This window comes from Eschscholzia californica, unplaced genomic scaffold, assembly GCF_041429995.1.
Source record: "Eschscholzia californica isolate CP2 unplaced genomic scaffold, dmEscCali1.0.p SCAF_3, whole genome shotgun sequence".
Classification (NCBI taxonomy): Eukaryota; Viridiplantae; Streptophyta; class Magnoliopsida; order Ranunculales; family Papaveraceae; genus Eschscholzia; species Eschscholzia californica.
This window is the reverse complement of record NW_028238420.1, coordinates 64,179,881-64,205,117: the sequence shown is the minus strand read 5'-3', so window position 1 is coordinate 64,205,117 and position 25,237 is coordinate 64,179,881. Positions and strand designations below refer to the sequence as shown.

The window sequence follows — 25,237 nt, the reverse complement described above, 5'->3', positions numbered from 1 at the left end:
AAATTCAGCCTTAGAAGCAAAGATGAAGGCAGCTGGATTGGCTCTACACATAGCGAAGAAGCTCAATCAATATTAGTGTACCATTGAAGGAGATGCTCTTAATGTTATTAAAGCATGTTTGGGACCGGAAGAAGAGATACCTTGGAAGATTCAATCTTTAATAACGAATATGAAAGAAGTGTTACATACAACATCAAATTGTTGTTTTTCTTATTGTCCTAAAAGTACGAATGGGGTCGCACATCTATTAGGTCATGAAAATTTTTGGAACGCCAATTGAATTGTAACTAGTGAATGGATTGTAAGTGAATCATGGAGATCTCGACCTATAATGAGTATACTTGGTAGCTTTTTTTGTCACCTTTGTTTAGGTAACATGAGGACCTATTAACATTATATTTTGTACTATTTCACAATGAAGTCTATTAGTTGTGAAAATTATCAAATAAATAATGCAAGCATTCTCAATTAACTATGAATTACTTGTCCTTTCAATTGTTCACACTATTGTATTGAAAATCAAAACTAAAGCATCTAAATATACAAATATATATAAAGAGAGACAGAGAGAGAGAGAGGGTAAGAATTTTATTCAATTTGTTGTTGGAGGATGAAGGTAGAAATGCTCCTACTGCTTCTGTAAAGGGATAAGACTTTCCACAAAACTTGTCACCAAAAAGCCTTTTTGGGTATTTATACAAATTTTATTGGATGTCTTATTTTCTAAGTCATAAAGATAACAAACAGGTTCAAAGCCATATGTAGTTCGATTATATTGTCTGTATCTGATGATGATTTGGTTAGTACCTGTAACGGCTTGAAACTTTATTTCACCAATTTGTTGTGAATCATAACAAATAGTCTCTTCAATCCAATGGTTGTTGTTTTCTCCATTGTCATCAAGATTTTCGTGTAGTTTCCACATCTTGAAAGTATTTTCACCCTCACTAACCATTATCTTTGTTTCTGAAAGAGATATACATCCATCTATCTCCGACAAATAATAAAATTTACCGTTGCCAAAATCAGGGAGTGAGATTGTTCTGAACTTTTCGCTTCTGACATCAAAAGCAACAATTTTGTAATCTTCGTCCGAACGGGCCATCCAAAATATGGAACCATTTGAGTGAACACCAGTTCCACAAATCTTAGGTGGTGGTATATCACCAATCCTTCTCCAAGAGTCATCTTTGCCTATTGTAAATACCTCACAGAACCTTCTCTCGCGACGACTAGGACGTTTGGGTTTTACATTCCATATGCGAATGACTTTATGTAGCTTAGTGGTAGGATCAAATCCGAGTCCGTGACTTGTAACACTAGGGTGCCCGAACTCCGAAAGACGACGTTTTGTTATACTCTCACCTTCTATTGTGCTCAAATTTCTTTTTTCTCGAGTACTAAGATTGTAAACAAAAAGGAGGTTGGGTTTGGAGGAGTCACTAAAACATATCAATCCGTTTAAGGGTTTCATGAGAAGAATGAAGAATGGAACTAGTAGCTTATGAGCTTGACTTGTTGCTACACATTCATGTAAACCCATTGGAGATAAAGATATACATTGTTCATCCAAACGAACAAAACAAAGGAGCATTGGTTTATTTTTCGATAGAGTAAGATGTGCGTCGCAAAAGTCTTTGTCATGTCGAATTAAATAGTACCAATATTTACATACAGATTTAAACCGCATCAGTGATTTTACCTGGAGTCTGCTTAATATATTGGACAGCATATCATAACCAAGAACCAAACGAGTAGGGTTTCGAATATGATCAAAACAATCATCTATAGTCTTTCTCTTCTTCATGTTTTTGTTTTCTTCTTCTCTTCCTCGTTTTCCTTCCATATGCTACTGCTTGTCCCTAGCTAGGGTTTGGAATTAAAAACAAACCCTATATCTATATGATATAGTAATAAGACTCTTTATTCTATTTTGAAGGATCAAACAAGTAAGTAACCCCAAATCTAAACAAACCCTTTACACTATAAATTCTTGTGTGCCCATAGCATTTTCTCATCCAGACTGAAGTATTCGACACCGGGGAGAAGTTCTATGACGCCCTACTTTATTCCTAAAATGCCTGCCTCTAAAATTCAACAAGTTTTTTGAGTTTATTTTTTCCACCCATGTCTTTAAGAAGGAGAAGAATTTTAGAGTGACCACCAAATATTTTATCACATCATATGGTTTTTTTTTTTTGTTGAAACACATCTTACGGTTTCAGTCGTAAACTTTTAAAACACTAATATACCCTATTTAGTCATTCTGGTAGAAACAATTGTTGTCTCTTTACTGATCGTTATTAAACCGTCGTACTCCATATATTATAAGAACAAAATAAACACGTAATTAAAAAATACGTATTGCAAAAGATACCCAATGACCTAAAAAACCACATAAGCGATAGTCAAAGTTACTTGATATGTCATGATCTTTAAAAATCAAAATATAATATAACGTGTATCACATGTTCGAGAAACTAACCTATAATTATTATGTCAAATTCTTATGCAAAACAAACTTGTCCTTTTTTCTATTTATTTGTGTCCTCTTCATTCATTTTCTTCTGTGTGAGTCATGGAGATGGATAATAAAAATACCATTAGAGAGTCGACCTAGGAGTTTGGTGGGACCAAAATTCATGTTGGTTATCCAGTGTCATACAAACTCATGACCTAAAATCACTTCAATTAATAAGTGGTGTCATCTTCTTTCAACAAAAAAAAGATAGCTTTTGCAAGGGGTGAGGGAACACTTACCAAGCAATTTTGACTTTTTTATATGCACTTTTCCTTCTACATGTAACTATTTAGGTAGGACTATTCGTATTGGACCCTTTGCATATCCATGGCTGGATTTTTTGTTTTCCTAAGATAATCTTACTGGTCTAATTTATCTGAATCCGAATCTATTCCTTGAGCTAATTGTAATTATGAGTTCGGCATTAATTCAACCAAAAATTAGTGACAATGGCAAGATTATGGTGTTTGGTGGAAGTTAGAGAGGTAATTCAACCAAGATTATGTGTGCCTCTTAATCTCTAGAATTTAACATTAACCCAACTCTTTGTTTATTAAACTTTGAAGTCCAAAGTCATCTAATATCGTTGACTAATCAATTACTTTGTTTAGAAGAAAAATTACTACTACAAATCTTCTCTTTGTTAAAAGTTGCATAAAAGTCATACAAGAAACACAAAGAAAAGAGAGATGAATGTGGGAGAAAACTTCAAAGTTTTCTTTTTAGAAAGATGATTTATTTGTGGGGAGAAAGAATGCTGAAATTGTCCCCTCTCCCATTTTATTAGCAAAATTTGGATAAAAAAAATGGCTTCAAATTTTTGGGATTTTTCATATCTTAAAAGTTAAAAATCTCTTTTAAATGTTTCATTCTTTCCCACCTTTCTCGATTTTCATTCATATGCGGCTAGCGTCCTGAGGAGAGAGAGAGAGAGAGAGAGAGGAAGATAAGTGAGTAAAAGATAGGCAAAAGGTTTTCTTCTCTATCTACATTTGGCATCTCTAGTTCTCAACCATTTTTGTAACATCATATTTGAGTTTTTGGTGGTGTTTCATGTGTAATTAATGTAAAGTGCTATTTAGCTAGAGCTTCTTGCCCAAGCCCGTTTGAAGGTTGAGGTGACATGTTTTGATTTTAAAATGAACATGTCGGGTCAGCTTTTATAATTTAAACTATAATCGGATAAAAAAACTCAGGCATATAGTTGAATCTGACATAAACTACATATGAATTAAAAGCTAATATGGAGAAATATGGAAAGTTGTTGCTTGTGGTACCATGACTCATATAAATGGTTGATTCGGATTTTATTCCAAGTCAATTTAGTTGAATCAGACATAAACTACATTTGAATTAAAGCTAATATGAAGTAATTTGGAATGACTATTCACTTGTACCTGAGTTGACTTGGAGTGGTTTTATAATGTTTCTTAGTTGTGATACTTGTACATGACTCGTCCAAATGGTTGACTCAGATTTATTCCCAGTCAATTTAGTTAAATCAAACATAATATACGTATGAATTAAGAGCTAATCTGAAATAATTTGGAATGAATATTCCACATTTCTTTCTTGTACCTGAAGCAAGTTAGACTTAGATAAATTCGAATCAGAGTACTAAATACAACCTTTTTATTTACCAGTAATTGATTTCACTTGCTTCATATCTAAATTTGGTTAAGGTAGAAATACAATTAAGTTAGTATATCAATGCTACTATTAGTTTGGTCGAGTGGTTCAACTTTTTTTCGACTAACTATTCATTCAGCTTCCAAGGATGATAACGTGGGTTAAGGGTTGAGATAATTACACACCCATTTTATCGACACTCTCTTTATAATATGATGTAAATGCAACATATTATATATGGAACTTGTTTGTTTGCTTGTTGAAATTTCATCTTTCTGTCTTTTATGCTTCTGTTTTCTACCATATACTTTTTGTTTGTACTTTAAAACAGAATAAAAAAGAAAAACAGTTGTTGCAATATTTATTTGAGTTAATTCCTATATGGCCCCCTACTTTGTGACCAGCTTCCTTTATGGCCCCCTTTTTTTCGTAAATTCAAATATGGCCCCCTATTTTCAGGTAAATGTCATTACTACCCTTCTTAATAATAAATTTAAAACATTAAAAAAAAATTATTTCCACCTCACCCCTCTCTCTCTCCACCTCATCTCTCCCTACACCTCACCCCTCTCTCTCTCTCTCCAATTCACCTCTCTCTCTCTCCAACTCACCTCTCTCTCTCCAACTCACCTCTCTCTCTCTCCAACTCACCTCTCTCTCTCTCCAACTCACCCCTTTCTTCTCCGGCGAGGTGGCCGGCCGGAAAATTTTCCGGCCGGCCACCTTCAAACCTAAAAAAAAAAAAAATAATTTTCCGGCCGGCCACCTTCAAACCTAAAAAAAAAAAAAATTTCTCTCTCTCTAAATTTTTTTTTTTTTTTTAAAATCTCTCACTCTCTCTCTCTTAAACTCCGGCGAAGGGGGTTTCCCTTCGCCGGAGCACGGCAGACCTTTAAAGGTCTGCCCGTGAACAGACCAGATCTGGTCTGTTCACGAGCAGACCTTTGAAGGTCTGCCATGAACAGACCTTTGAAGGTCTGCCATGAACAGACCTTCAAAGGTCTGTTCGTGAACAGACCAGACTCGGTCTGTTCACGAACAGACCTTCAAAGGTCTGCTCGTGAACAGACCGATCTGGTCTGTTCACGGCAGACCTTTGAAGGTCTGCTCGTGAACAGACCAGATCTGGTCTGTTCACGGCAGACCTTTGAAGGTCTGCTCGTGAACAGACCGATCTGGTCTGTTCACGGCAGACCTTTGAAGGTCTGCTCGTGAACAGACCGATCTGGTCTGTTCACGGCAGACCTTTGAAGGTCTGCTCGTGAACAGACCAGATCTGGTCTGTTCACGAACAGACCTTTGAAGGTCTGTTCGTGAACAGACCAGATCTGGTCTGTTCACGAGCAGACCTTTGAAGGTCTGCCGTGAACAGACCAGATCGGTCTGTTCACGGCTCCGGCGAAGGGAAACCCCCTTCGCCGGAGTTTTTAGAGAGAGAGAGAGATGAGAGGAAAAAAATTGTTTTTTTTTTTTTTTTTTTGGAGGTCGCCGGCCGGAAAATTTTCCGGCCGGCGACCTCCGTCGGAGAAGAAGGAGTGACTTGGAGAGAGAGAGAGAGGTGAGTTAGAGAGAGAGGTGAGTTGGAGAGAGAGAAAGAGGTGGAGAGAGAGAGATGATGTGGAGAGATATGTGTGGGGGAGTAGGAAGTGAGGTGGAATTAAATTTTTTTTTTTTTTATATGTTGAAAAAATATTAATAAAAAGGGTATTCAGGACATTTACCTCAAAAAAGGGGGCCATATTTGAATTTACGAAAAAAAGGGGGCCATAAAGGAAGCTGGTCACAAAGTAGGGGGCCATATAGGAATTAACTCTATTTATTTTCATTATCTTCAAGGAAATAGATTCGTCAGCGTGATAAATATACTTCGAGATGTTTCTTTCCGAAAATAGCAAATCGATAAATGATCAAAGTTTAGCTTCTTTTGAAACTTCAACCGGAGCCTAAAGGAGGGAAAGAGAGAGTGATGATGGTCGTGGTGGTGGAAGAGGAAGAAGAACAGAGGTAGTGAACTTTTTTGTTTAAGGTCACCGACAATGACCCAGTCATTCCACCACATGTCCTTACGACTAAGCAAGTGAAGCAACAGGGGAGAAAACTTTTTGAAGGCAAGGTAAATAAAGAGAAATCATTAACGATTATGTTCGACTAATAAAATCATTGTCACTACTAAAATCATTGTCTTGGGGGTCGAATTGAAACAATAGTTAAATATGGAAGTCGAAATTTCTAGTTGTTCAAATATTAGGGGCAAAGTTTAAATTAATCCTTACTCACTGATTTTAAAATAAATTATGGGGTTATCTTCAATTTGACTCCCAGTTTATGACCAACTTAAAAGTTTGGCACCCATATATGTGGCTCCCAAGATTGTATTGCAGTTAGTAAATTTTAAGAGCGGATTTTTCTTTTACTTTTTACCCTTTCTTACACAAATATTTCCCTTTTGTCCCTCTCTTTTCCCTCATTAGCCCGAATTTTGACGCCAACAAAAAAGTCGATCATATATTTATGAACTTTAACAAAAATACTTTTCCATCTCTCTTCTTTCTCCTTCCTTTGCCACGACGACTATTTTTATGTACTTTTCTCCCTATTCCTCTAAAAAAATTCCATTCGGTTTCTTCATCTTCATAAAGTCAAAGTTGAGGACGAAAGAGACAATAGGATAATACTTAGGATATGAAGGGTAAAAAAGGATATCGATTGTTAAATTTGAGTAATATAAATATAAATCTTGAAACCTAATTTAAAACGGTGGACAAACGTAAAAGGTAAATTCACTATTGGTCACTATTAAGGACCAAATCAAACCTGCCTTAAATCCTAACATACACCTTCATGGACAAAATGAAAAAAATAAACCATCGAGTTTAAGTCGGTGTGATCAACATAAACTCGATCTAAAACAAAATCAAAACCGATCCCACTGACTTGGTTTTTTTTATTTCCGTACGCTAAACATGACCTGTAAGATAACCCAATTTACCATTTATGAACCTAAAAAAAGGTATGGAATTACTACAAAATTTCCGTTTTTGTCTACTTAATTTCGGTTTAAACTACTATTCATCCCCTTACAAGATTTTCCATTTTTTTTTTCAAAAGAGAGAAAACTTCTTCCTGGTCATAAACCCAAAATCTCTCTCTCTCTCTCTGTATCTTCTTTCTCTCTCTCTCTAAGTATCTGAAATATATTCTGTTCTTCTTCACTCTGCCCAAATTCCAACTACCCTCCACGTTTTAATTCATTTCTTCCCAAGTATTGGGTTTTCTGTGGAGTTTCGTGTTTACTCATCACTGATTGTCATTACTGGTTATTGTTGAACTGGTGATCCTATCCATAAATAATTAAGTTTTCCTTTTATAAATCCAACCTCCTTATTTAGAAACTGCCATTTTCTTGGTAATCTTATCCGGGTCTTCCTTCTTCCATTCATTACAAATCTCACTACTAATGATTTTTTCTGCATTTTGAATCATCTAGAGATGGATCCAGAAAGTGGGTCTCTTAGAAATCAAGTCAAGGTAAAATGGGTATTCATTATTTTCCTCAATTTGTCTACTAGTAAAATTTTTTGTTTAATCTTCTCATTTCTCAATCATACACTTGCAGAAAGAATCATGGCGTACTGTTCTTACTTTAGCTTATCAAAGTCTAGGTGTTGTTTATGGAGATTTGGGTACTTCACCTCTTTATGTTTTTAGAAGCACATTTTCCGAAGACATTCAACATTCAACATCAAATGATGAGATTTTTGGGGTTTTATCTATCATATTTTGGACACTTACTCTAATCCCTTTGATCAAATATGTGTTTATAGTTTTAAAAGCTGATGATAATGGTGAAGGCGGGACTTTTGCTTTGTATTCAAAGATTTGTAGGCATGCTAGGGTTAGTTTCTTGCCCAATTCTCAGCTTGCAGATAAGGAATTATCAACATACAAGATAGATGGCACTGATCAAAATGAAGATGGGATTAATACTAATGTTGGGTCTAGATTAAAATCAATATTAGAGAAGTATAAAATTTTGCAGAGGATTTTACTTGTTCTTGCTTTGATTGGTACTTGTATGGTTATTGGTGATGGAGTTCTAACACCTGCAATTTCGGGTACTTTTGATTGATTTTTTACTTGTTCTGTTTTTCATTTGGAGTTTAGTGTTCTAATGAAAAATTAGGGGTTTGCTTACTTTATTAGTTTATGGTGATTTGTGCAGTGTTTTCGGCTGTATCGGGTCTGGAGGTTTCGATGGCGAAAGAGCATCATAAGTGTAAGATTTTTATGGTTCTTTCTTTTACTATAGCAAAAATTATTTCATCTTAGAAATCAAATTATTAGCAATCCAACTTCTTTTCTAGAACCCTAATTACATGGTTTAAGTATTGCTGAAACCATAAATCATGTTAAACGTCATATACAATGAAAATTTAACTTGTTTTCTACAACTCAAAGGGGCAAAAGCTTAATTAAAGTAAAATTAGTAATGCCTTCTTGGTAAAACACCCAAAATGTTTTCACATGTGGAAGTTTGAGTGTGAACATCCTTGATCCTTCTATCGTATAGTCTAACAGACCCGTATACTCCAACGCATTTTGACCATTTTTAATGCCTCATAGAGGTTACAAGTCGCTTTCATTTTGATTAGTTATAGAAGTTTTTATTTATAACACACAAATAAATAGTCATATATGGTCATTTCCTTGAATAGGTGAATCATTAAGTGGAAAGCCAAAAAGCCCAAAGTTTTTAGGTGGAAGTGGACAAGTAATAGAGTTGGGTAATGGGTGTTGTATGTGATATCACCCCTTATAACGTGCCAAGCTTGATTGAGCAGTACGAAACCTTTTGGTTACCTATAGCTTCATTGAGTTGAAGCATACGAAACTGAAAATCCACATCTTAGTTTTGTACTTTATTATATGCGTGTTCTTTTTGTTATAATTTATATGCTTTTTCACTCTCTCAACCTTTTTGTCCTTCATTTAGTCTCTCGGATTTCTATTTTAGACGATAAGGAACTTATGGTTGTAACTCTCTTTTGTAGATGTAGAGGTCCCTGCTGCGTGTGCCATACTAGTGTGTTTGTTTGCTCTCCAACATTATGGCACCCACCGAGTAGGATTCCTTTTCGCCCCAATAATCATAACATGGCTTTTCTGCATCAGCGGTATTGGTATATACAATATCATACACTGGAAACCTGATGTGTATAAAGCATTGTCCCCATATTATATGTATATATTCTTGAAGAAGACCCAAAGGAGAGGTTGGTTCTCGTTAGGTGGAATACTACTATGTATTACAGGTATAAACTTTTTTTTGTTAATATGAAACGTGACCCGTGATATACAGCCACATGAATCATAAGTTTTCAGTTCTTTTTTCCCGGTGTTACAGGTTCAGAAGCTATGTTTGCTGATCTCGGTCACTTTTCACAATTATCAATTAAGGTATTCGCAACTGTTTCATGATATGCATGCATTCTTTCAGTTGTTAAATATTCGTAAACTCGTTCCCTCTCAAGTGAATACCAAATCTGTCTCTCACAGACTATTAACCTTTCTCTAGATTGCTTTCACTTGTGTGGTTTACCCGTCCTTAATTCTTGCATATATGGGACAAGCTGCTTATTTATCGAAGCATCACGACATGGGAAGTGACTATCCAGTCGGGTTCTACGTCTCCGTTCCAGGTTGTCATGTCGTTTCTTTTTCCTTCTTCTCTTCTTTTTTCTTGACATTTACTCGATAATGGACGAACTTGCACTAATTTCGAGGTTTCTAATTCTATACTCTCAGAGAGAATAAGATGGCCAGTTCTAGTAATAGCTATACTTGCAGCAGTTGTTGGAAGCCAAGCCATTATCACAGGAACTTTTTCAATCATTAAACAGTGCAATGCCTTGGGTTGCTTTCCGAGAGTCAAAATAGTTCATACATCGACTAAAATACATGGCCAGATTTATATCCCGGAGGTCAACTGGATTTTGTTGCTTCTATGCTTGGGCGTTACAATTGGTTTCAGAGACACCCGGCGGATGGGCAATGCTGCAGGTAAAATATAATATAGATAGACCCTGCTTGGTGTTCTGGGCGCTTTTTGCGTATATTCACAGTTCAAGTTCATCTTTTGGTGTTCTAAAATTTTCATATAAACATATAAATTATCTTGTAATTAGTCCACATGAGTTCGGCAAAAGCGGGTGGCAATATTAGTAGCCGCGTTTAGAATAACAAATATTTACGCCATATTTTGCAAAATTCATGTCGGCTATCAATGAATAAGATCATTCGATAACTGAATTAAATACCACTAAAGCATAAGTAGAGATGGAGCATTTGCAAAAGTTCACAAGATATTGGCGGAGCCATAACTAGGAATTGTAGTTTAGTAACTTTTGAATTCTCTACTTGGTCACTGACGTCATACTGTCGCTCTCTTGACACAGGGTTGGCTGTTATAACCGTCATGATCGTAACTACTTGCTTGATGTCGCTAGTTATAGTCCTATGCTGGAAGCAGAGCGTCTTCCTTGCTGTTTGCTTCATACTCTTCTTTGGCACCATCGAAGCACTCTTTTTCGTAGCTTCCCTCGTCAAGTTTCTTGAAGGGGCATGGTTCCCAGTCGCTCTTGGGTTCATTTTCTTGATTGTCATGTATGTTTGGCATTATGGGACACTTAAGAGGTACGAGTTTGATCTCCAGAACAAGGTCTCCATCAACTGGCTACTCGGGCTTGGACCAAGCCTAGGATTTGTGCGTGTTAAAGGAATCGGCCTCGTTCATTCTGAACTTGTCTCAGGGATACCTGCGGTTTTCTCTCACTTCGTGACCAACCTTCCAGCCTTCCACCAGGTACTAGTCTTCCTCTGCATAAAATCTGTTCCTGTCCCATATGTTCGACCCGAAGAAAGATTCCTTATAGGCAGGATTGGTCCAAAAGAGTACAGAATCTACAGATGCATCGTTAGATACGGGTACCATGATATTCACAAAGACGATTTAGAATTCGAGAAGGATCTTGTTTGTAGTATAGCTGAGTTTATACGTTCGGGAAGCCAAGAACAAAGAGTAGAACATCCGGGTAGTAGACATGGCGAAGGAATGACAGTCGTTGGAACATCTTCAACACATACCGAAGGGATCCAAATATGTGAGGATCAAGAAGAACAGAACGGATTTGAGGAGAGAGAAATAGAGTCTCCAATATCTTCATCAAGAAGAAGAGTGAGATTTGTGTTACCAGAGAGTCAAGATATGGACATGAACGCGAGAGAAGAGTTGCAGGAGCTAATGGAAGCTAGGGAAGCGGGTATGGCGTTCATTCTCGGGCACTCACATGTAAAAGCTAAAAGAGGTTCGAGCCTTGTAAAGAAACTGGCACTGAATGTTGGATATGATTTCTTGAGAAGAAACTGCAGAGGACCTACTTATGCACTTGACATACCCCATGCATCTTCCCTCAAAGTTGGAATGGTTTGTCATGTTTAATATTCCTTCTTTTTTATGTCTATATGGCGGGGCATCGTTTATATGTGTTTGTTTGTTTTTCTGTCTATCTGTATCTATAATAATGTCTGTATATAATAACAGTAGGGCTAGATCTACTTCCTTCTTGTATCTTTTCACAAGGATACTTATTGTCAATCTGATCTTAGGAGTCAAGAAGGGAGTCTGCCAATAGTTTTCTTGATATCATAATAATAGAAAAATCAGATTAACCAAACAAGCTTATATTTTTTTTCTCCGTTTTAGTAAGATATATCATGAGACCAATAAATTGATTTGAGATCTCAATATTAACGTTTTAGCCTAAGAAAAAGTGTTCTTTCTCGATGATGTCAGTGATCCTGCTACTCTGCAAAAAATACACTAGACACACTTAATTGGGTGATATTTCACCATCCAATATTTCTTCTCTTGCTCCAAGTAGGGTTGCTTAACCATGCTTCACAATTGGACAAACAGACACCATGGATTTGTACCGCATCCTTTTTGTTGGAAAAGATTTTTTTTTCCTCGAAAAAGAAGGTAATAGGGGTGGGGGTTGATGGTGACTATGCTTGGGCTTGGGCATGGGCTTGGGCTTGGGCTTGGGCTCGGGCTTGGGCTCGGGCTTGGGCTTGGGCTTGGGTAAAATGGGAGATCCCCTCCTTGGTTCCATATTTCTTCAAAGTGTGAACCAAAATACACCAACACTTGCAAGTTACACCAATAAGCAAATAGATGAAAATCCAAAGAGAACCTTTGTGAATCAAAAAGTCATTCTATATAAATACATTCATAAGTAGTCCTAACTAGTCGAGTAAATAGACAAATCCAAGAACACTTAAAACTATTTCTCTACAAACTTTTTACTCATTTCCTTCTAACTACACCTGAACTGCCCTTCAGGAATCCATCATCTCGGTTTCTTTCTCTAGCCTGTACACCAAAATCCATAATGTTGCTCTCTATCATACTGTCGATTCTTTGATTCCTGCAAGTTTTAACATCATCCCTATCGTCATCTCCATCTATTTGATTAACGTCATTCTCTGAAAGATCAAATTCTGCATCAAAATTTATTAAATCCTTTAATTCTGGGTTCGGCACGTCAATCTCACCTAAACCGTCCGAGTCAACCAAAGGAACAGGGTTTCTGCAAAACTTCCGTTTTTCTACTATATTGAATCCAATTACTAGAGAAAGATAAGATAAGCTTATTCTAACAATCTTAACAATTAGAACATAAAGTGGTAATCTAGCAACTACGTTTTTGATGGCGGAGCAGACTATCAGAACTCGCTTCCCCAGATTGATTTGGTAATGCTTCCATATCGCGTTGAGATTGCTGTTGCTGAATATTTCCTGTCTAAAAAGTTCGAAAAGGGTTTAACTACTATAGTTTACAGTTGAAGATTAATAGCAAATAGATGAAACAAGAAAGACTTACACGAGGAGGGAGAAACTGATAAGCTGCAAATGTGACTCCTGAACCGAGGGCAAAGCAGAAGACTCCGAAGAAAATCATCCATCCCCAGGACATTCCAAGTTCTTCAAAAAAGAAAAACACAAGAAATCAGAACATTATTTTTTCAAACTTGAAACAAAAGATTATTCACCTTCTACCGACGAGATTATGATAGAAATTGGACTAAATGACACTAAAGCATACTTAATCCAGAACCAGTTGTGCAGTCCTCTGGTTTCAAACCGATCTTTCGAACCAATCTGTTTCCCCGATCAGAGATCAACAAGGAACATAATTCAGGAACATAGACAAGCTCGAAATCTTCTGAGAATGATGCATATTGAGCAGGCCCATCGGCTTTTCCTGGCTTTCTTGTGTAGCCTCCAGCAATTGTTGTTACACCTAAACAACAAGGTATAATTAAAGATTAGTAATCTAATGTACTATTTCGCATTGGACGCTAATTCATGTTAGAAGAAAGCCGAGACCTTTCTGACGTCTAGTTTTAATCATACTTGGTTGCTCATTTTATGATCTATATAGTTAACTAGCCACCAATCAATCTAACAAAAGAAACCTATGGGTTGAAATAGCGAAAAAAAAACTTAGAAGCTACTCTACAATTTAATAGCACCCATGGTCTCGGCAAAAGAGGTTAGAAGACCTTTATTTCTCCTAGCTTATGTAGTGATATCTCGGATATATCGAATATGGCTACCATGGCCCGATAAGATAGACAAGCTAACAACCCACATTGATATGACAAGTAATATCGGCGTTATTTCGTCCATGTCGCCTTATTCTACTTCTTATATGTCTTATCGATAATCGCCCATTGATCATTATGGTCTAGATATCGACTACTTAGCTCTTGAAATAAACATTAGTAAACCATTAAAACTTACAAGCAATAACAACAAAATACCCTAATTCCAAGATTCAAAATGACAATTTAACAAAAAAAAAGTTACCTTGTTTGCTGATTTTTCGAATGACATGGTTGTTCTTATCAGCTACATAAACATTCCCTTTGGTATCAAGAGCAAAGCTTCTAGGTCGATCAAACATGGAAGAAACTAAATCCCCATCAGAAAACCCAGCAGTACTATTACCACTAACTCGATTTATTTCACTATCTGTGTAAACAACACCATCAAAGTATAAAAACCACAATTTCAAATTCAATAGATTGAATTTAGGAAATTATAGAAGTTATAAAAGAAAAGTACAAACCATTTGAAATTGGGAAAGTAATGGCATAAAAAGCACTATTTGGAGTATCAAGAATGATAAGTTCTTGCTTTGTTTTACCAAATCGAGGGAGAATTGAAGAAGGGTTTATGTGATTACTCAATTTGTTGCCATCAATTACTGTACTTACTGTGTACCCATCTTCTAGTACAAGATCAGACGTTACTGGACAAAAAAAAAAACAGAGAAAGTTAGGGTTTTTTTTTATGTTAAGAACAAAAAGGAAGAAGAGTTATGAATTTTTATGGGATTATAAAGTAATTACCTTGTTGTGTTCTTGAAGAACAGAGAGTGAAGAGGAGGAAGGTGGTGAGTGAATAAAGTTGGAATGCCATGGAAATGAAATTCTCAGTAAGAAAATGAATAAGGAAAACAATGTGAGTTATTATAACTCATTGGCACCTGATGAGCTCAGTCAAGTCAAACTGTATGGTTGGAATAGGTGTCGGAATCGGGCCGCCGCGTACTTCAGGCATCCGGTCGCCACCAGTACTTCAGACATTCGGTCGCCACCAGTACTTCAGACATTCGGTCGAGCGAATAGGGTTCCAGCGTTTAACCGGGGGATTTTGAAGTAAGGAATCCTTCGAGGTCCAATTGATCAAAGCCTCTCTTTTTGGCCTTCGAGGAAAGCTTCGCCTTTGAGAGCTAGCGCGTTCATCCGCATGGGCAATATATCAGGTGGCCTCCTCTACCCTTGCTCGACCCGCAAAATCCAAAAGTTTGCCCCGGCCCTACTCGTGGGTGGGTCTCAACATTCTGGTATTTTTTTCCCACTCCTACTTGAAAATGGGTCTAATTCTTGTACGATTCTTTGTCTACGACGCATTTTTGGCTTGCTCTCTGTCTTTTAGACAACACTATTTATGAGACTGGCTGAAGAATTACTATAGAATGGAGAACCATACGAGTATAAGCCCCTGGAAAATACGGTGGATCATCTATGGAGACCCAAATTTTACTAACAAGATCAAAACACATAAATTTTCATGTTGAAGACTGTATAAAGAGGTTTTCATAGACAAGAGAAATCACACCTACCAAGTACTAAACAATGGTCTCAACTCTCATCAAAAAAAAGTACCAAACCATGACTTTCTAGGTTGTTCACTAAAAAGTCAGAAATAGTTTTTACTTTTGTAAGGGCCGGTAATTATAAGACCCAAAATGGGAAAGTTAAAGAGAATCAGGCCCAATACTAAATAATAAAGAGAAAAAATCCAGTAGGTAAAAATACAATTTTACCCTCCAAAATGAAATTTTCCGTCCAAATCAACGTCAAAAACAATTTTGAACGTTTCTGAACAATTCTGGTTCGCTCTCGACAATTTTGTAAATTTCTGAACAAATTTTAGTTTGTCTCAACAATTTGTAAATTTTTGAACAAATTCGTTCTTGCTTAGACATTGTTTTGCCAAAATATATCGCATTTTTTTCTTTTGCATTTTACGTAGACAAACTAACACAAACATTTTGGCTACAACATTTTTCGATTTGTCTTGTGAAAAAATAAATGGTTTCGGCAATTTTTGTTTTGCTTTTGACATAAATATAAAGACTAAAGCATTTTTTTATTTGTCCTTTACAAAAATTAAAATGTTATACATATTATCTTTTGTATTTAACAAATCCGTTAACGAACAAATAATATTTTGACTAATACATTATATATGTTGTTGAGAACATAATTATATATGACACCAACATTTTATAATAAGTCGGGACATTATTATAGATATTGTCAACATTTTATAACAACACAATGATATATGTTGTCAATATATAAGGGTAAAAATGAAAATATGAAAAAAATATGTTGTCTTGTTAACAACATAATTACATATGTTGTGAACATTTTGAAAAATGTTCAAAAAATGAATTTTTTTTTACATTATTATTTTTGAGTGGGTTTTTCTGTTATTAGGGTCTAGATTTTGGGGTTTTCGCTCATTTTTTCCTAAATTGTAACACAAGGCAAAAAGCCCATCATTCATTTGAGAGAGAGAGAGAGAGAGAGAGAGAGAGAGAGAGAGAGAGAGAGAGAGAGAGAGAGAGAGAGAGAGAGAGAGAGATGAAGGGGTTTTTGAGGAGTTGGCATGTAAAATCAAGGAATTCTAAATCCGAATGAGAATCAAGGATTTCTAAAGCCGAGAGAGAAGTATGAGTTCACTCAGCCATCTTCGGTTCTTCTTCCTCTCTCTAACATTATTATTTACCTCTTCCTTTTCCCTTCTTTCTCAGGTTCGTTTTTTTCTCTCTCAAATCTCTCCTTCATTTTACCACCACCCATAAACCCTAATTCTCTCTCTCTCTCTCTCTAGTTTGATATATTTCTTTCATATTTGTATATGTGCAGGAAAGCCATGAAGAAATATACTACTCAAACTCAAAGGCATCTTCTCCATTCGAATCATCACTCATAACTCTTCAGAAACAAATTGGGTAAATCTTTCTCCAACTCAATTTCTCTTTCACTTGTAATTTATAAAACCCTAATTTCTTCATCTCTCTCTCTCTCTCTTCAGCTATAATTTCACGAGAATCAATCTTCTTCGACGATCCATGACTCATCCATCTTACTCCATTGAGAACAATCGAGCGTTAAGCATTTTAGGTTTACAAGTGATCCAAACTTCAATTTCACTCCAATCTCTTCTCAAAGACATCGACTTTTCACCCAAAGATTTAAACCATCGGATTATTAGAATTACAGAAACGGAGTCTTGTGCAGTTGAAGCAATGAGATTAGGGTTACAGAATGTGATTAGGGTTTCTTCAAAGACTAATTCTTCGATTTCTCCAGTTGTTTGTGGTGGGTTTCGTGCCATGTTTGGGGCAATAGCAGTTGATTCTGAGAAAGGGGATATTGCTGGAAATGTGTTCTTGAAGATTCATGGTGGTGAATTTGGGGAGGAAGATGACAGAATTCGTGCTGATTTCTCTTTTTGATAAAGCTTTCACGTGTTAAAGTTTCAACCTTTTTGGGGAAATTAGTAGACTGGGTTGGATTTTGATCTTTTGATGTAGTATATATCTTGAATTAAGATCTATCTATTCTAACTTGGAGAACTGAAGTTTTCTATTTTGAATTTATTGATTCTCATCTGATCAAACTTGAAATCTGTGGAGATATATATATTGTTGTAAATGAGAACTTAGAAGACTGAATGTGTTATTCGATTCAACTAACTAGTAGCTATATATAGCTTTTACACAGAAGATAAACTAACAGAATTTGCCCTTAATAAGGCTACAATAGTGCATAGAAAAACAGACTCTAAACAGACTCTAATTTCTCCTAAAGACTAGGACTGACTTTAACAAACTAACAGACTTGTAAATTCAGAAAACAACTAAAATATCTAACATTCCCTCCCTTAAGCTAAAAGCATGTGCATTTAGCTTACTTCAGATGCAGTAACCATTCCAAGCATAGTACGAAGTTTCTCAAACTGCTCCAATTTAAGTGGCTTTGTCATTAGGTCTGCAACTTGTTCTTGAGATTTGCAATACTTCAGCTCCACAATACCATCATTCACCAAATCCCTTAAGAAATGGAATCTGACATGAATATGTTTGCTTTTTCCATGAAAGACAGGATACTTAGACAATGTCTGCAACTTGTTCTTGAGATTTGCAATACTTCAGCTCCACAATACCATCATTCACCAAATCCCTTAAGAAATGGAATCTGACATGAATATGTTTGCTTTTTCCATGAAAGACAGGATACTTACACAATTGAATAGCAGAACTATTATCACAATGAATTGTAGTACATCCATTCTCCTCCATTCCAATTTTTTTCAAAATTCTCTGGAGCCATATACACTGGCATGCACATAAAACTGCAGCGATATATTCGGCTTCGGTAGTAGACAAGGTTACCACTGGTTGTTTTTTCGAAGACCATGAAACAGCTCCAGATCCTATCATGAACACATATCCAGAAGTACTCTTCCTATCGTCAAGATCATCAGCATATCCGCTATCCGTGAATGCAAAGAGTTTTGAACTGCCACCTCCCTTCCTGCTAATAAGACTTACACCATACATTAGGTCAGGACGAGTCACGGTTAAATACATGAGACTTCCAACTAGTTGTTTGAACAAAGTTGTATCAACTTTAGTTCCTCCTTCATCCTTTGAAAGCTTTGAACCAGGGACAATTGGATTTTTCACACCATTGCTACTCGCCATACCAAACCTTGTTAATACCTCTCGTGCATATCTTCTTTGACAAATAAAAATACCATTTGAATTTTGCAGCACTTCTACTCCAAGAAAATGCTTCATTCTTCCCAAATCAGACATGTCAAACTCTCCTACAGATTTGGTGAACAAAGTATGTTCACTGGAACATTTCTCAAAGCCTTCACGCAGAAAATAAGTCTCAATCTTGCTGTACCATGCCCTTGGTGCTTGCTTGAGGCCATACAAAGCTTTCTTCAATTTGTAAACCCTTCCTTCTTCCCCCTCCTTAATAAACCCTTCAGGTTGTTGGACAAACACTTCCTCCTTGAGCTCACCATGAAGAAAGGCACTCTTCACGTCAAGCTGAAAAACTTCCCATCCATATTGTGCTGCTGTTGCGAGTATTACTCGAACAGTGTCAAGTCTTGCAACTGGTGCAAAGACTTCAGTATAATCCACTCCATAACGTTGGGCATAACCCTTGGCTACCAATCTCGCCTTATATTTCTCCACATCCCCATTTTCGTTAAGTTTGGTTTTGAAAACCCACTTAACCCCAATAGGCTTAGCACCCTTAGGCAGATCCATCAACTCCCAAGTCTGGTTCTTCTCTATAGCTTCAATTTCTGCCGCCATTGCCTCTCTCCACTTTTTGCTTTTAACTGCCTCATCAAACAAATATGGATCATCATCTATGACCATCATCATTGCATGCATATCTTCTTCTTCTGACAACCCTTCTCCTGCCTCATAGTCTGCCATCCAGACTGGTTCTTTTCTGATTCTCTCATCCCTCCCTTGGATTGCAACTTCTCGAGTATTTCTTTCATTTGAAAGTGAACTATTTTCATTGTTGTTGCCTGAGATATTCTGAGTATTTTCTTCCTCAATATGTTCTTCATCACTTTCTTTATCATCTTCTAAAACATCCAATTTTGATTCTTCATCAGTTCTGCCCCAATCCCAACTCTCTTCTTCTTCAAATAAAACATCATTGCTGATGATAATCTTCTTAGTGACTGGATCATACAATCTATAAGCCTTGGATTCATCACTAACACCCAATAATACACACTTCTTACTCTTGGAGTCCAGCTTACTCCTCTTCTGGTCAGAAATGTGAGCATGAGCAATACATCCGAAGATCCGAAAGTAGTCTACCGTTGGTTTAACACCACTCCATGCTTCCTCTGGAGTTTTTTCTTTCACTGCTGCAGTTAGACTCCTGTTTTGAATGTGCACACACCATTTTACAGCCTCAGGCCAGAATGTTTTTGGAACATTCTTATCAGCTAACATTGAACGTACGGCATTCATGATTGTTCGATTTTTCCGCTCAGCAACTCCGTTCTGCTGTGGAGTGTATGCTGCTGTCAACTGCCTGCTTATACCCTGAACTTTGCAAAATTCTTGAAATTCATTGGAGTTAAATTCTCCCCCTCTATCTGTTCTTAAACAAGTAATATGTGCGCCAATTTCTTTTTCAACACATGCTTTAAAGTTTTTGAATGCAACAAAAGCTTCTGACTTCTCGTGTAAAAAATAAACCCAAGTTTTACGTGAGAAATCATCAATAAAACTTATGATATACCTTTTATCGCTGTTGGAAGTCGGCTTGATTGGTCCACATAGATCAGAATGCACCAATTGAAGCTGCTTCGACGCTTTCCATGAACTTTGCTTTGGTATAGACTCTCTGTGTTGTTTGCCAACCAAACAAGCTTCACATAATTTCTCTGGAATTTTAACCAAAGGCACACCATCTACCATTCTTTTGGATGCAAGAGTTCTCAACCCTTGATAATTCAAATGACCAAAGCGACGATGCCACAAATCCGACTCTTTTTCAGCCAAAGCTTCAGCTTGAAAGCACATAGAATTTTTTGGAGCCATGGATACTGACAGATAGAACATTCTATTTCCACTCATATTAGTTTGCATAATTACCCTTCTTCTAGGATGATAGACTCTACAAGTCCCTTTCTGAAATAAAACAGCTAAACCTTTCTCTTGAAGTTGTCCTATGCTCAATAAATTGCTCTTTAGTTCAGGTATATAATAAACATCTGAAATTACCTGAATGATGCCATTTATTTGAAGTCGTACATTTCCTTTGGCTACCACTGCCATCCTTGTATCATTACCAAGTTTCACAGTTTGACGAAATCCTTCCTCTAGCTCTGAGAACCATTCTTTGTTGCCTGTCATGTGATTTGAACACCCGGAGTCAAGGAACCAGATTTCTTCTTTTTTGGTTTCTTGAAAGTCGACATATGCCATCAACAAGAGTTCTTCTTCTCCATGTTCAGCATAGTTGGCCTTCTTCTCCCAATCAGGACACTCATATTGATAGTGTCCTAACTGATGACATTTGAAACACTCAACAATAGCTTTGTTTTGAGACATCCTCCCTCGCTCTCTACCACCTCGACCTCCTCGGAATAAGCCTCTGCCCCTTCCTCTCCTTGGCTTATCATCATAAGAGATTCTTAAGGCTTGTTCTTCTTCCTGACTTTCCTGCATTCTCTGTTCTTGAACCAACAGACTTCCATGGAGCTCATCAATGGTTAAGGTATCTAAATCATTTGACTCCTCAATTGAACAAACAACATAATTAAATTTTGGAGTCAAAGATCTCAAAATCTTACCCACCACTGTGTTTGGCTTCACAACTTCACCATTCACTTTCATCTTGTTCACAACTGTTAGAGTTCGTGAAACATAGCTATCGATCTTTTCTCCTTCCTTCATAGTCAGCATTTCAAACTCCTTCCTTAATGACTGCAACTGTGCTCTTTTCACCTTGGTGGAACCTTGGTATTTCTGCTTCATTGAATCCCATATCGCCTTCGACGTCCTTTTGTCAAGAATTGTTTCCATGATTTCTCTTTCAATTGCATGAAACAGGTAATTCTTTACCTTAAGGTCCTTCAACTTAGCTTCTTCAACGCTCTTCCTTTGCGTCTCACTTGCAGATGATATCCCGATTGCTGGTGATGAGATCCCTTCATCCACCAGACTCCACATCTCTTTGCTCCTCAAGAAATTTTCCATCAACATCGACCAATGGTCGTAATGGCCATCGAATTTTGGAATTAAGAATTTCTCTGAGGTTGTCATGCTTCACTCTCACTCTCGCTCTCACACTCCTACTTAGTCAGGCCCCTTTTAATGCTCTGATGCCAATTGTTGTAAATGAGAACTTAGAAGACTGAATGTGTTATTCGATTCAACTAACTAGTAGCTATATATAGCTTTTACACAGAAGATAAACTAACAGAATTTGCCCTTAATAAGGCTACAATAGTGCATAGAAAAACAGACTCTAAACAGACTCTAATTTCTCCTAAAGACTAGGACTGACTTTAACAAACTAACAGACTTGTAAATTCAGAAAACAACTAAAATATCTAACATATATATATATATATATAGAGAGAGAGAGAGAGAGAGAGGCAGAGGAGAGGATGACAAGAGTGAAAATAGGGTGCTACAAATACTACTGGCTAAAAGTCCAACTAAAATAAACGGCCTAAGCCCAATTAACTAAGTGGCCTAAAGCCCAATGATATTACTTTATTTATACTTAGATTTTTAGTCTACTACCCTTTGGTGTAACGGCTGGACACTCCTCTTAAGCCCATGAGGTCGTGGGATCGAGTCTCGGTTGAACTAGTTGCCATCAAGATTTATCCTATGTAATTTAGGCTATAAATAATGTAACGACTAACGTAGACCGTAGTCGAATTTTTTAAAACAAAAAACAAAAAAAAAAATCTTAGATTTGTACTTAATGAGATCGAATATGAGATCTTCGTATTGCAGAGTATATGTAGTTACTAACTGGGATGTCAGCGGTTGGCATTCCCAAGGTGTTGCTTGTTAGTCCGCGTCGATCGGACTGAATCTGTTTAGAGCGTTCTGGGCCCGATCCAGTTAGAGCAGCCCTGACGGGACATATGGATAACGGGCTAGGCGCTAGGCTCGCTAGGGTTATATCTCAGGTTGGCCTTGATTTTGTGCCTGGTGAGCTAGTCTGGTCTGACCCAATCAAGAGCCCAGTTGGGGCAAAGCTCGGTTGGCCCGTCTCCATGTATATTTTTTTAATTTATTGTAAAAATAAAACTGACGAAGTTCTACTATTTAATCCAGTAGACAACTATTTTACTATGCACCAACTACCAAACCAAACCATGTCAGTTATTTGAAAATTATGTGCTAATCTGACTACAAAAACAAGCCAGATTCAAAGAACCACACCATCTACCTAGAGGTTTGGGGCTACTAGAAACTCCAACCCCATCACTTACATTTTTTTTAGGTTTGGGGTTACTAGAAACTCCAACCTCATCATTTATATGAGAGCTCAAGTGAGATTATTTCCTTTCGCCACAGATGCACACCAGTTTATAGCAAAAAACATATTTCACTTAACCTATTTGTTCTGTTATATCCATCTCTCAGTGCCAGTGGTGGTAGTGACACTTCACGTGGCATGGCTGGCTGTTAATGCCTCTTAATATGCTTGTCGCAAGACGGGTTGGCATGGTCAAAATCTTGGCACACTATGGCGGCCCGTTAACTGGTCCTGCAGTCATGAAGTTGCGTTTCGACATGGATTGTATCATGTTGGTTTCGAGCCACCCCGCCTAGTTAGAACCACCAGTGGAGCCATAAAAGGAGCCACCCCACCTCGTTAGAACTACCCATGGACTCATAAAAGAAACCCGGTTGAAGAGATAAAAGAAAAGACTACCTAACACTGGATTGCCCTAAGTTGGTTTTCTGCAAGGCAGGTTGAGAAATAACTTGATCGCTTCAATGAATTGATGAAATAACAACTCAGATCTGACTTCTAACACACAAAAAAAAAAATTCATCTGAAGTTCCTATTTCTACTCATCAAGTAACTTCGAGTTTAACAAACAACACCCTTACAGGAAACAATGCTGTTCCACAAGTAATTCAATCACGCCTGCATAGAGCTAATGGTTTCACAGGATACCATATTAAAAATATAACAAAATCATACACCAAAAAAGACTTACGATAGAGGCGAAGATCACATTATCGGAAAATTAATTACCGGTTACGGTGATAATTAGTAATAATTTAGTCGACGTTTTCATCATTAATACAATTGGAACTCACAACTATATAGTGCTAAATTGGAAAACTTAAAGAGATTCAGTCTTCCTAGTGGACGGGGAAGGTAGAAATGTTGCGGCTTTAGCAAAGAAAAAGACTTCCCACAAAACTTGTCATTGAAGAAGTCTGATTAGTGACTGTTACCATCTTGGACGTTTTCTTTTTCCTGTCATAAAGATGATAAACACGATTCTTTTTAGTATTAGAAGTAATCTTCTGTGTGTGAGCGATGATGATTAGGTCTGTCCCTGCAATAGCTTCAAAACCTAAGTTTATTATAGTGTCCCTTTTCCAATCAACATGAATAGTCTCTTCAATCCAAGTATTACTCTTCTTTTCATATGGATCTTCGTGTAATATCCAAAACTCAAAAGTGTTTTTCGTTGTACTAACAACCAATAATCTCTCTGTAAGAGATACACAATCGTCTATCTCCACCAAATCAAATTTAAAGTGGACAAAATCAGGGATTGAGATCGTCCTGAACTTTTCACTTCCAACATCAAATGCCACGATAAAGTCATACCCCCCTAGTTTCTTCCAGAAAATGGAACCATTTGCATAAACACAGTCTCTTGCAATCATACACGGTGGTACTTCATCAATCCTTCTCCAGCATTCATCTTCCCCTACTGTGAATAACTCGCAAAACATACTCTTATGGGCATGCCATATGCGCACGACCTTATGTATCTTAGATATAGGATCAAATCCGAGTCCATAACTAACAATACGAGGACAACCTAAGAAACGAGATAATATTTCTCTCTCCTCTTCTAATATGCCCAATCGCCTTTCTTCACGAGTGCTGAGGTTGTAAACATAAAAGGGGTTTTTGTATATGGAGTACTTCTGGATACATACCAAACCGTTTATGGGTTTCAAGAGACGTTCGTCAATAGGCACTATTATGTTATGAGCATGACTTGTTGCAGCACATCCATGTAGATCCATTGGAGATAAAGAGATTTGGGTGTCGTCGAGACGAACAGAGAAAAGGAGCATTGGGTAATTATCGGGTCGGCTAAGATGTAAATCATGAAAGTATTGATCGTGTTGAATCAAGTAGAACCAATCTTTGGATACCGATTTAAACCGCATCAACGTCTTAACAGGAACTCTGCTAAGTATGTTGGATACTATGTCATAATTCTTTGGGATCAAAATATGATCAGAACCCAAGATAGTCTTTCTCTTCTTCTTCATGGTATGTCTACTTATTTTTTGGGGGTTTCCTACCACAAAAAGAGACCTACTGTCTCTGGGTAGTTAAATAAGAGGATTAGGAATTACTAATCCTCAATCCGAGTGGAAATAGAAATTCTAATTGGAAATAAAATGTCTGATTTTCTCTCCCAATATTCAATCTGGCGAACCTAGGCTAAACATTCCCCTAAATCATAAAAAAGGTTCCCTATTAATCTTCTTAAAATCTTCACTGAAACAAATAAAAGTTATACCTTTTCTCTCAAGTTAACCTAGAAAACTTGATGAAGACTCCATACCTGGTTGAGCAATTCTGATGATGGTGAGA

The 25,237-nt window shown here is 37.0% G+C and overlaps 5 protein-coding genes across 9 annotated transcripts; 2 read left to right on the top strand and 3 right to left on the bottom strand.

The window, feature by feature from the left end:
• Nucleotides 1-448: 448 nt before the first annotated feature.
• Nucleotides 449-1,944, bottom strand: LOC147553250 (putative F-box protein At2g02030). 2 transcript variants are annotated; one of them, XM_086671077.1, is made up of 2 exons: nt 1,168-1,944; nt 449-987 (listed from the first exon to the last, which is right to left on the bottom strand). In XM_086671077.1, exons 1-2 carry the CDS (start codon nt 1,844-1,846, stop codon nt 629-631), a joined length of 1,038 nt encoding a protein of 345 aa, XP_086527203.1. In that variant the 5' UTR covers nt 1,847-1,944; the 3' UTR covers nt 449-628. The 2 variants fall into 2 exon arrangements, with proteins under 2 accessions (XP_086527203.1, XP_086527202.1); XM_086671076.1 differs by having other exon boundaries at nt 570-1,944.
• Nucleotides 1,945-7,039: 5,095 nt separating this feature from the next.
• On the top strand, nt 7,040-11,883 carry LOC147553249 (potassium transporter 8-like). Its single transcript, XM_086666996.1, has 8 exons — nt 7,040-7,678; nt 7,767-8,265; nt 8,373-8,426; nt 9,202-9,462; nt 9,555-9,607; nt 9,726-9,849; nt 9,956-10,210; nt 10,606-11,883. The coding sequence occupies exons 1-8, from the start codon at nt 7,640-7,642 to the stop codon at nt 11,646-11,648; spliced, it is 2,328 nt and encodes a 775-aa protein (XP_086523122.1). The 5' UTR covers nt 7,040-7,639; the 3' UTR covers nt 11,649-11,883.
• A 497-nt stretch (nt 11,884-12,380) lies between these two features.
• LOC147553248 (uncharacterized) lies at nt 12,381-16,395 on the bottom strand. Of its 4 annotated transcripts, none has more exons than XM_086666999.1 (7): nt 14,627-15,020; nt 14,344-14,526; nt 14,082-14,246; nt 13,315-13,512; nt 13,093-13,193; nt 12,912-13,011; nt 12,381-12,636 (listed from the first exon to the last, which is right to left on the bottom strand). In XM_086666999.1, the coding sequence occupies exons 1-7, from the start codon at nt 14,694-14,696 to the stop codon at nt 12,614-12,616; spliced, it is 840 nt and encodes a 279-aa protein (XP_086523125.1). In that variant the 5' UTR covers nt 14,697-15,020; the 3' UTR covers nt 12,381-12,613. The 4 variants fall into 4 exon arrangements, with proteins under 4 accessions (XP_086523125.1, XP_086523124.1, XP_086523123.1 ...); XM_086666998.1 differs by having other exon boundaries at nt 12,912-13,007; XM_086666997.1 differs by having other exon boundaries at nt 12,381-13,007; nt 14,627-16,395.
• Nucleotides 16,396-16,435: 40 nt separating this feature from the next.
• Nucleotides 16,436-17,474, top strand: NFD2 (Ribonuclease III family protein). Its single transcript, XM_086667001.1, has 3 exons — nt 16,436-16,602; nt 16,718-16,803; nt 16,887-17,474. The coding sequence occupies exons 1-3, from the start codon at nt 16,522-16,524 to the stop codon at nt 17,308-17,310; spliced, it is 591 nt and encodes a 196-aa protein (XP_086523127.1). The 5' UTR covers nt 16,436-16,521; the 3' UTR covers nt 17,311-17,474.
• A 6,310-nt stretch (nt 17,475-23,784) lies between these two features.
• LOC147553246 (putative F-box protein At1g32420) lies at nt 23,785-24,909 on the bottom strand. Its single transcript, XM_086668693.1, has one exon. It carries the CDS (start codon nt 24,907-24,909, stop codon nt 23,785-23,787), a length of 1,125 nt encoding a protein of 374 aa, XP_086524819.1.
• Nucleotides 24,910-25,237: the final 328 nt, after the last annotated feature.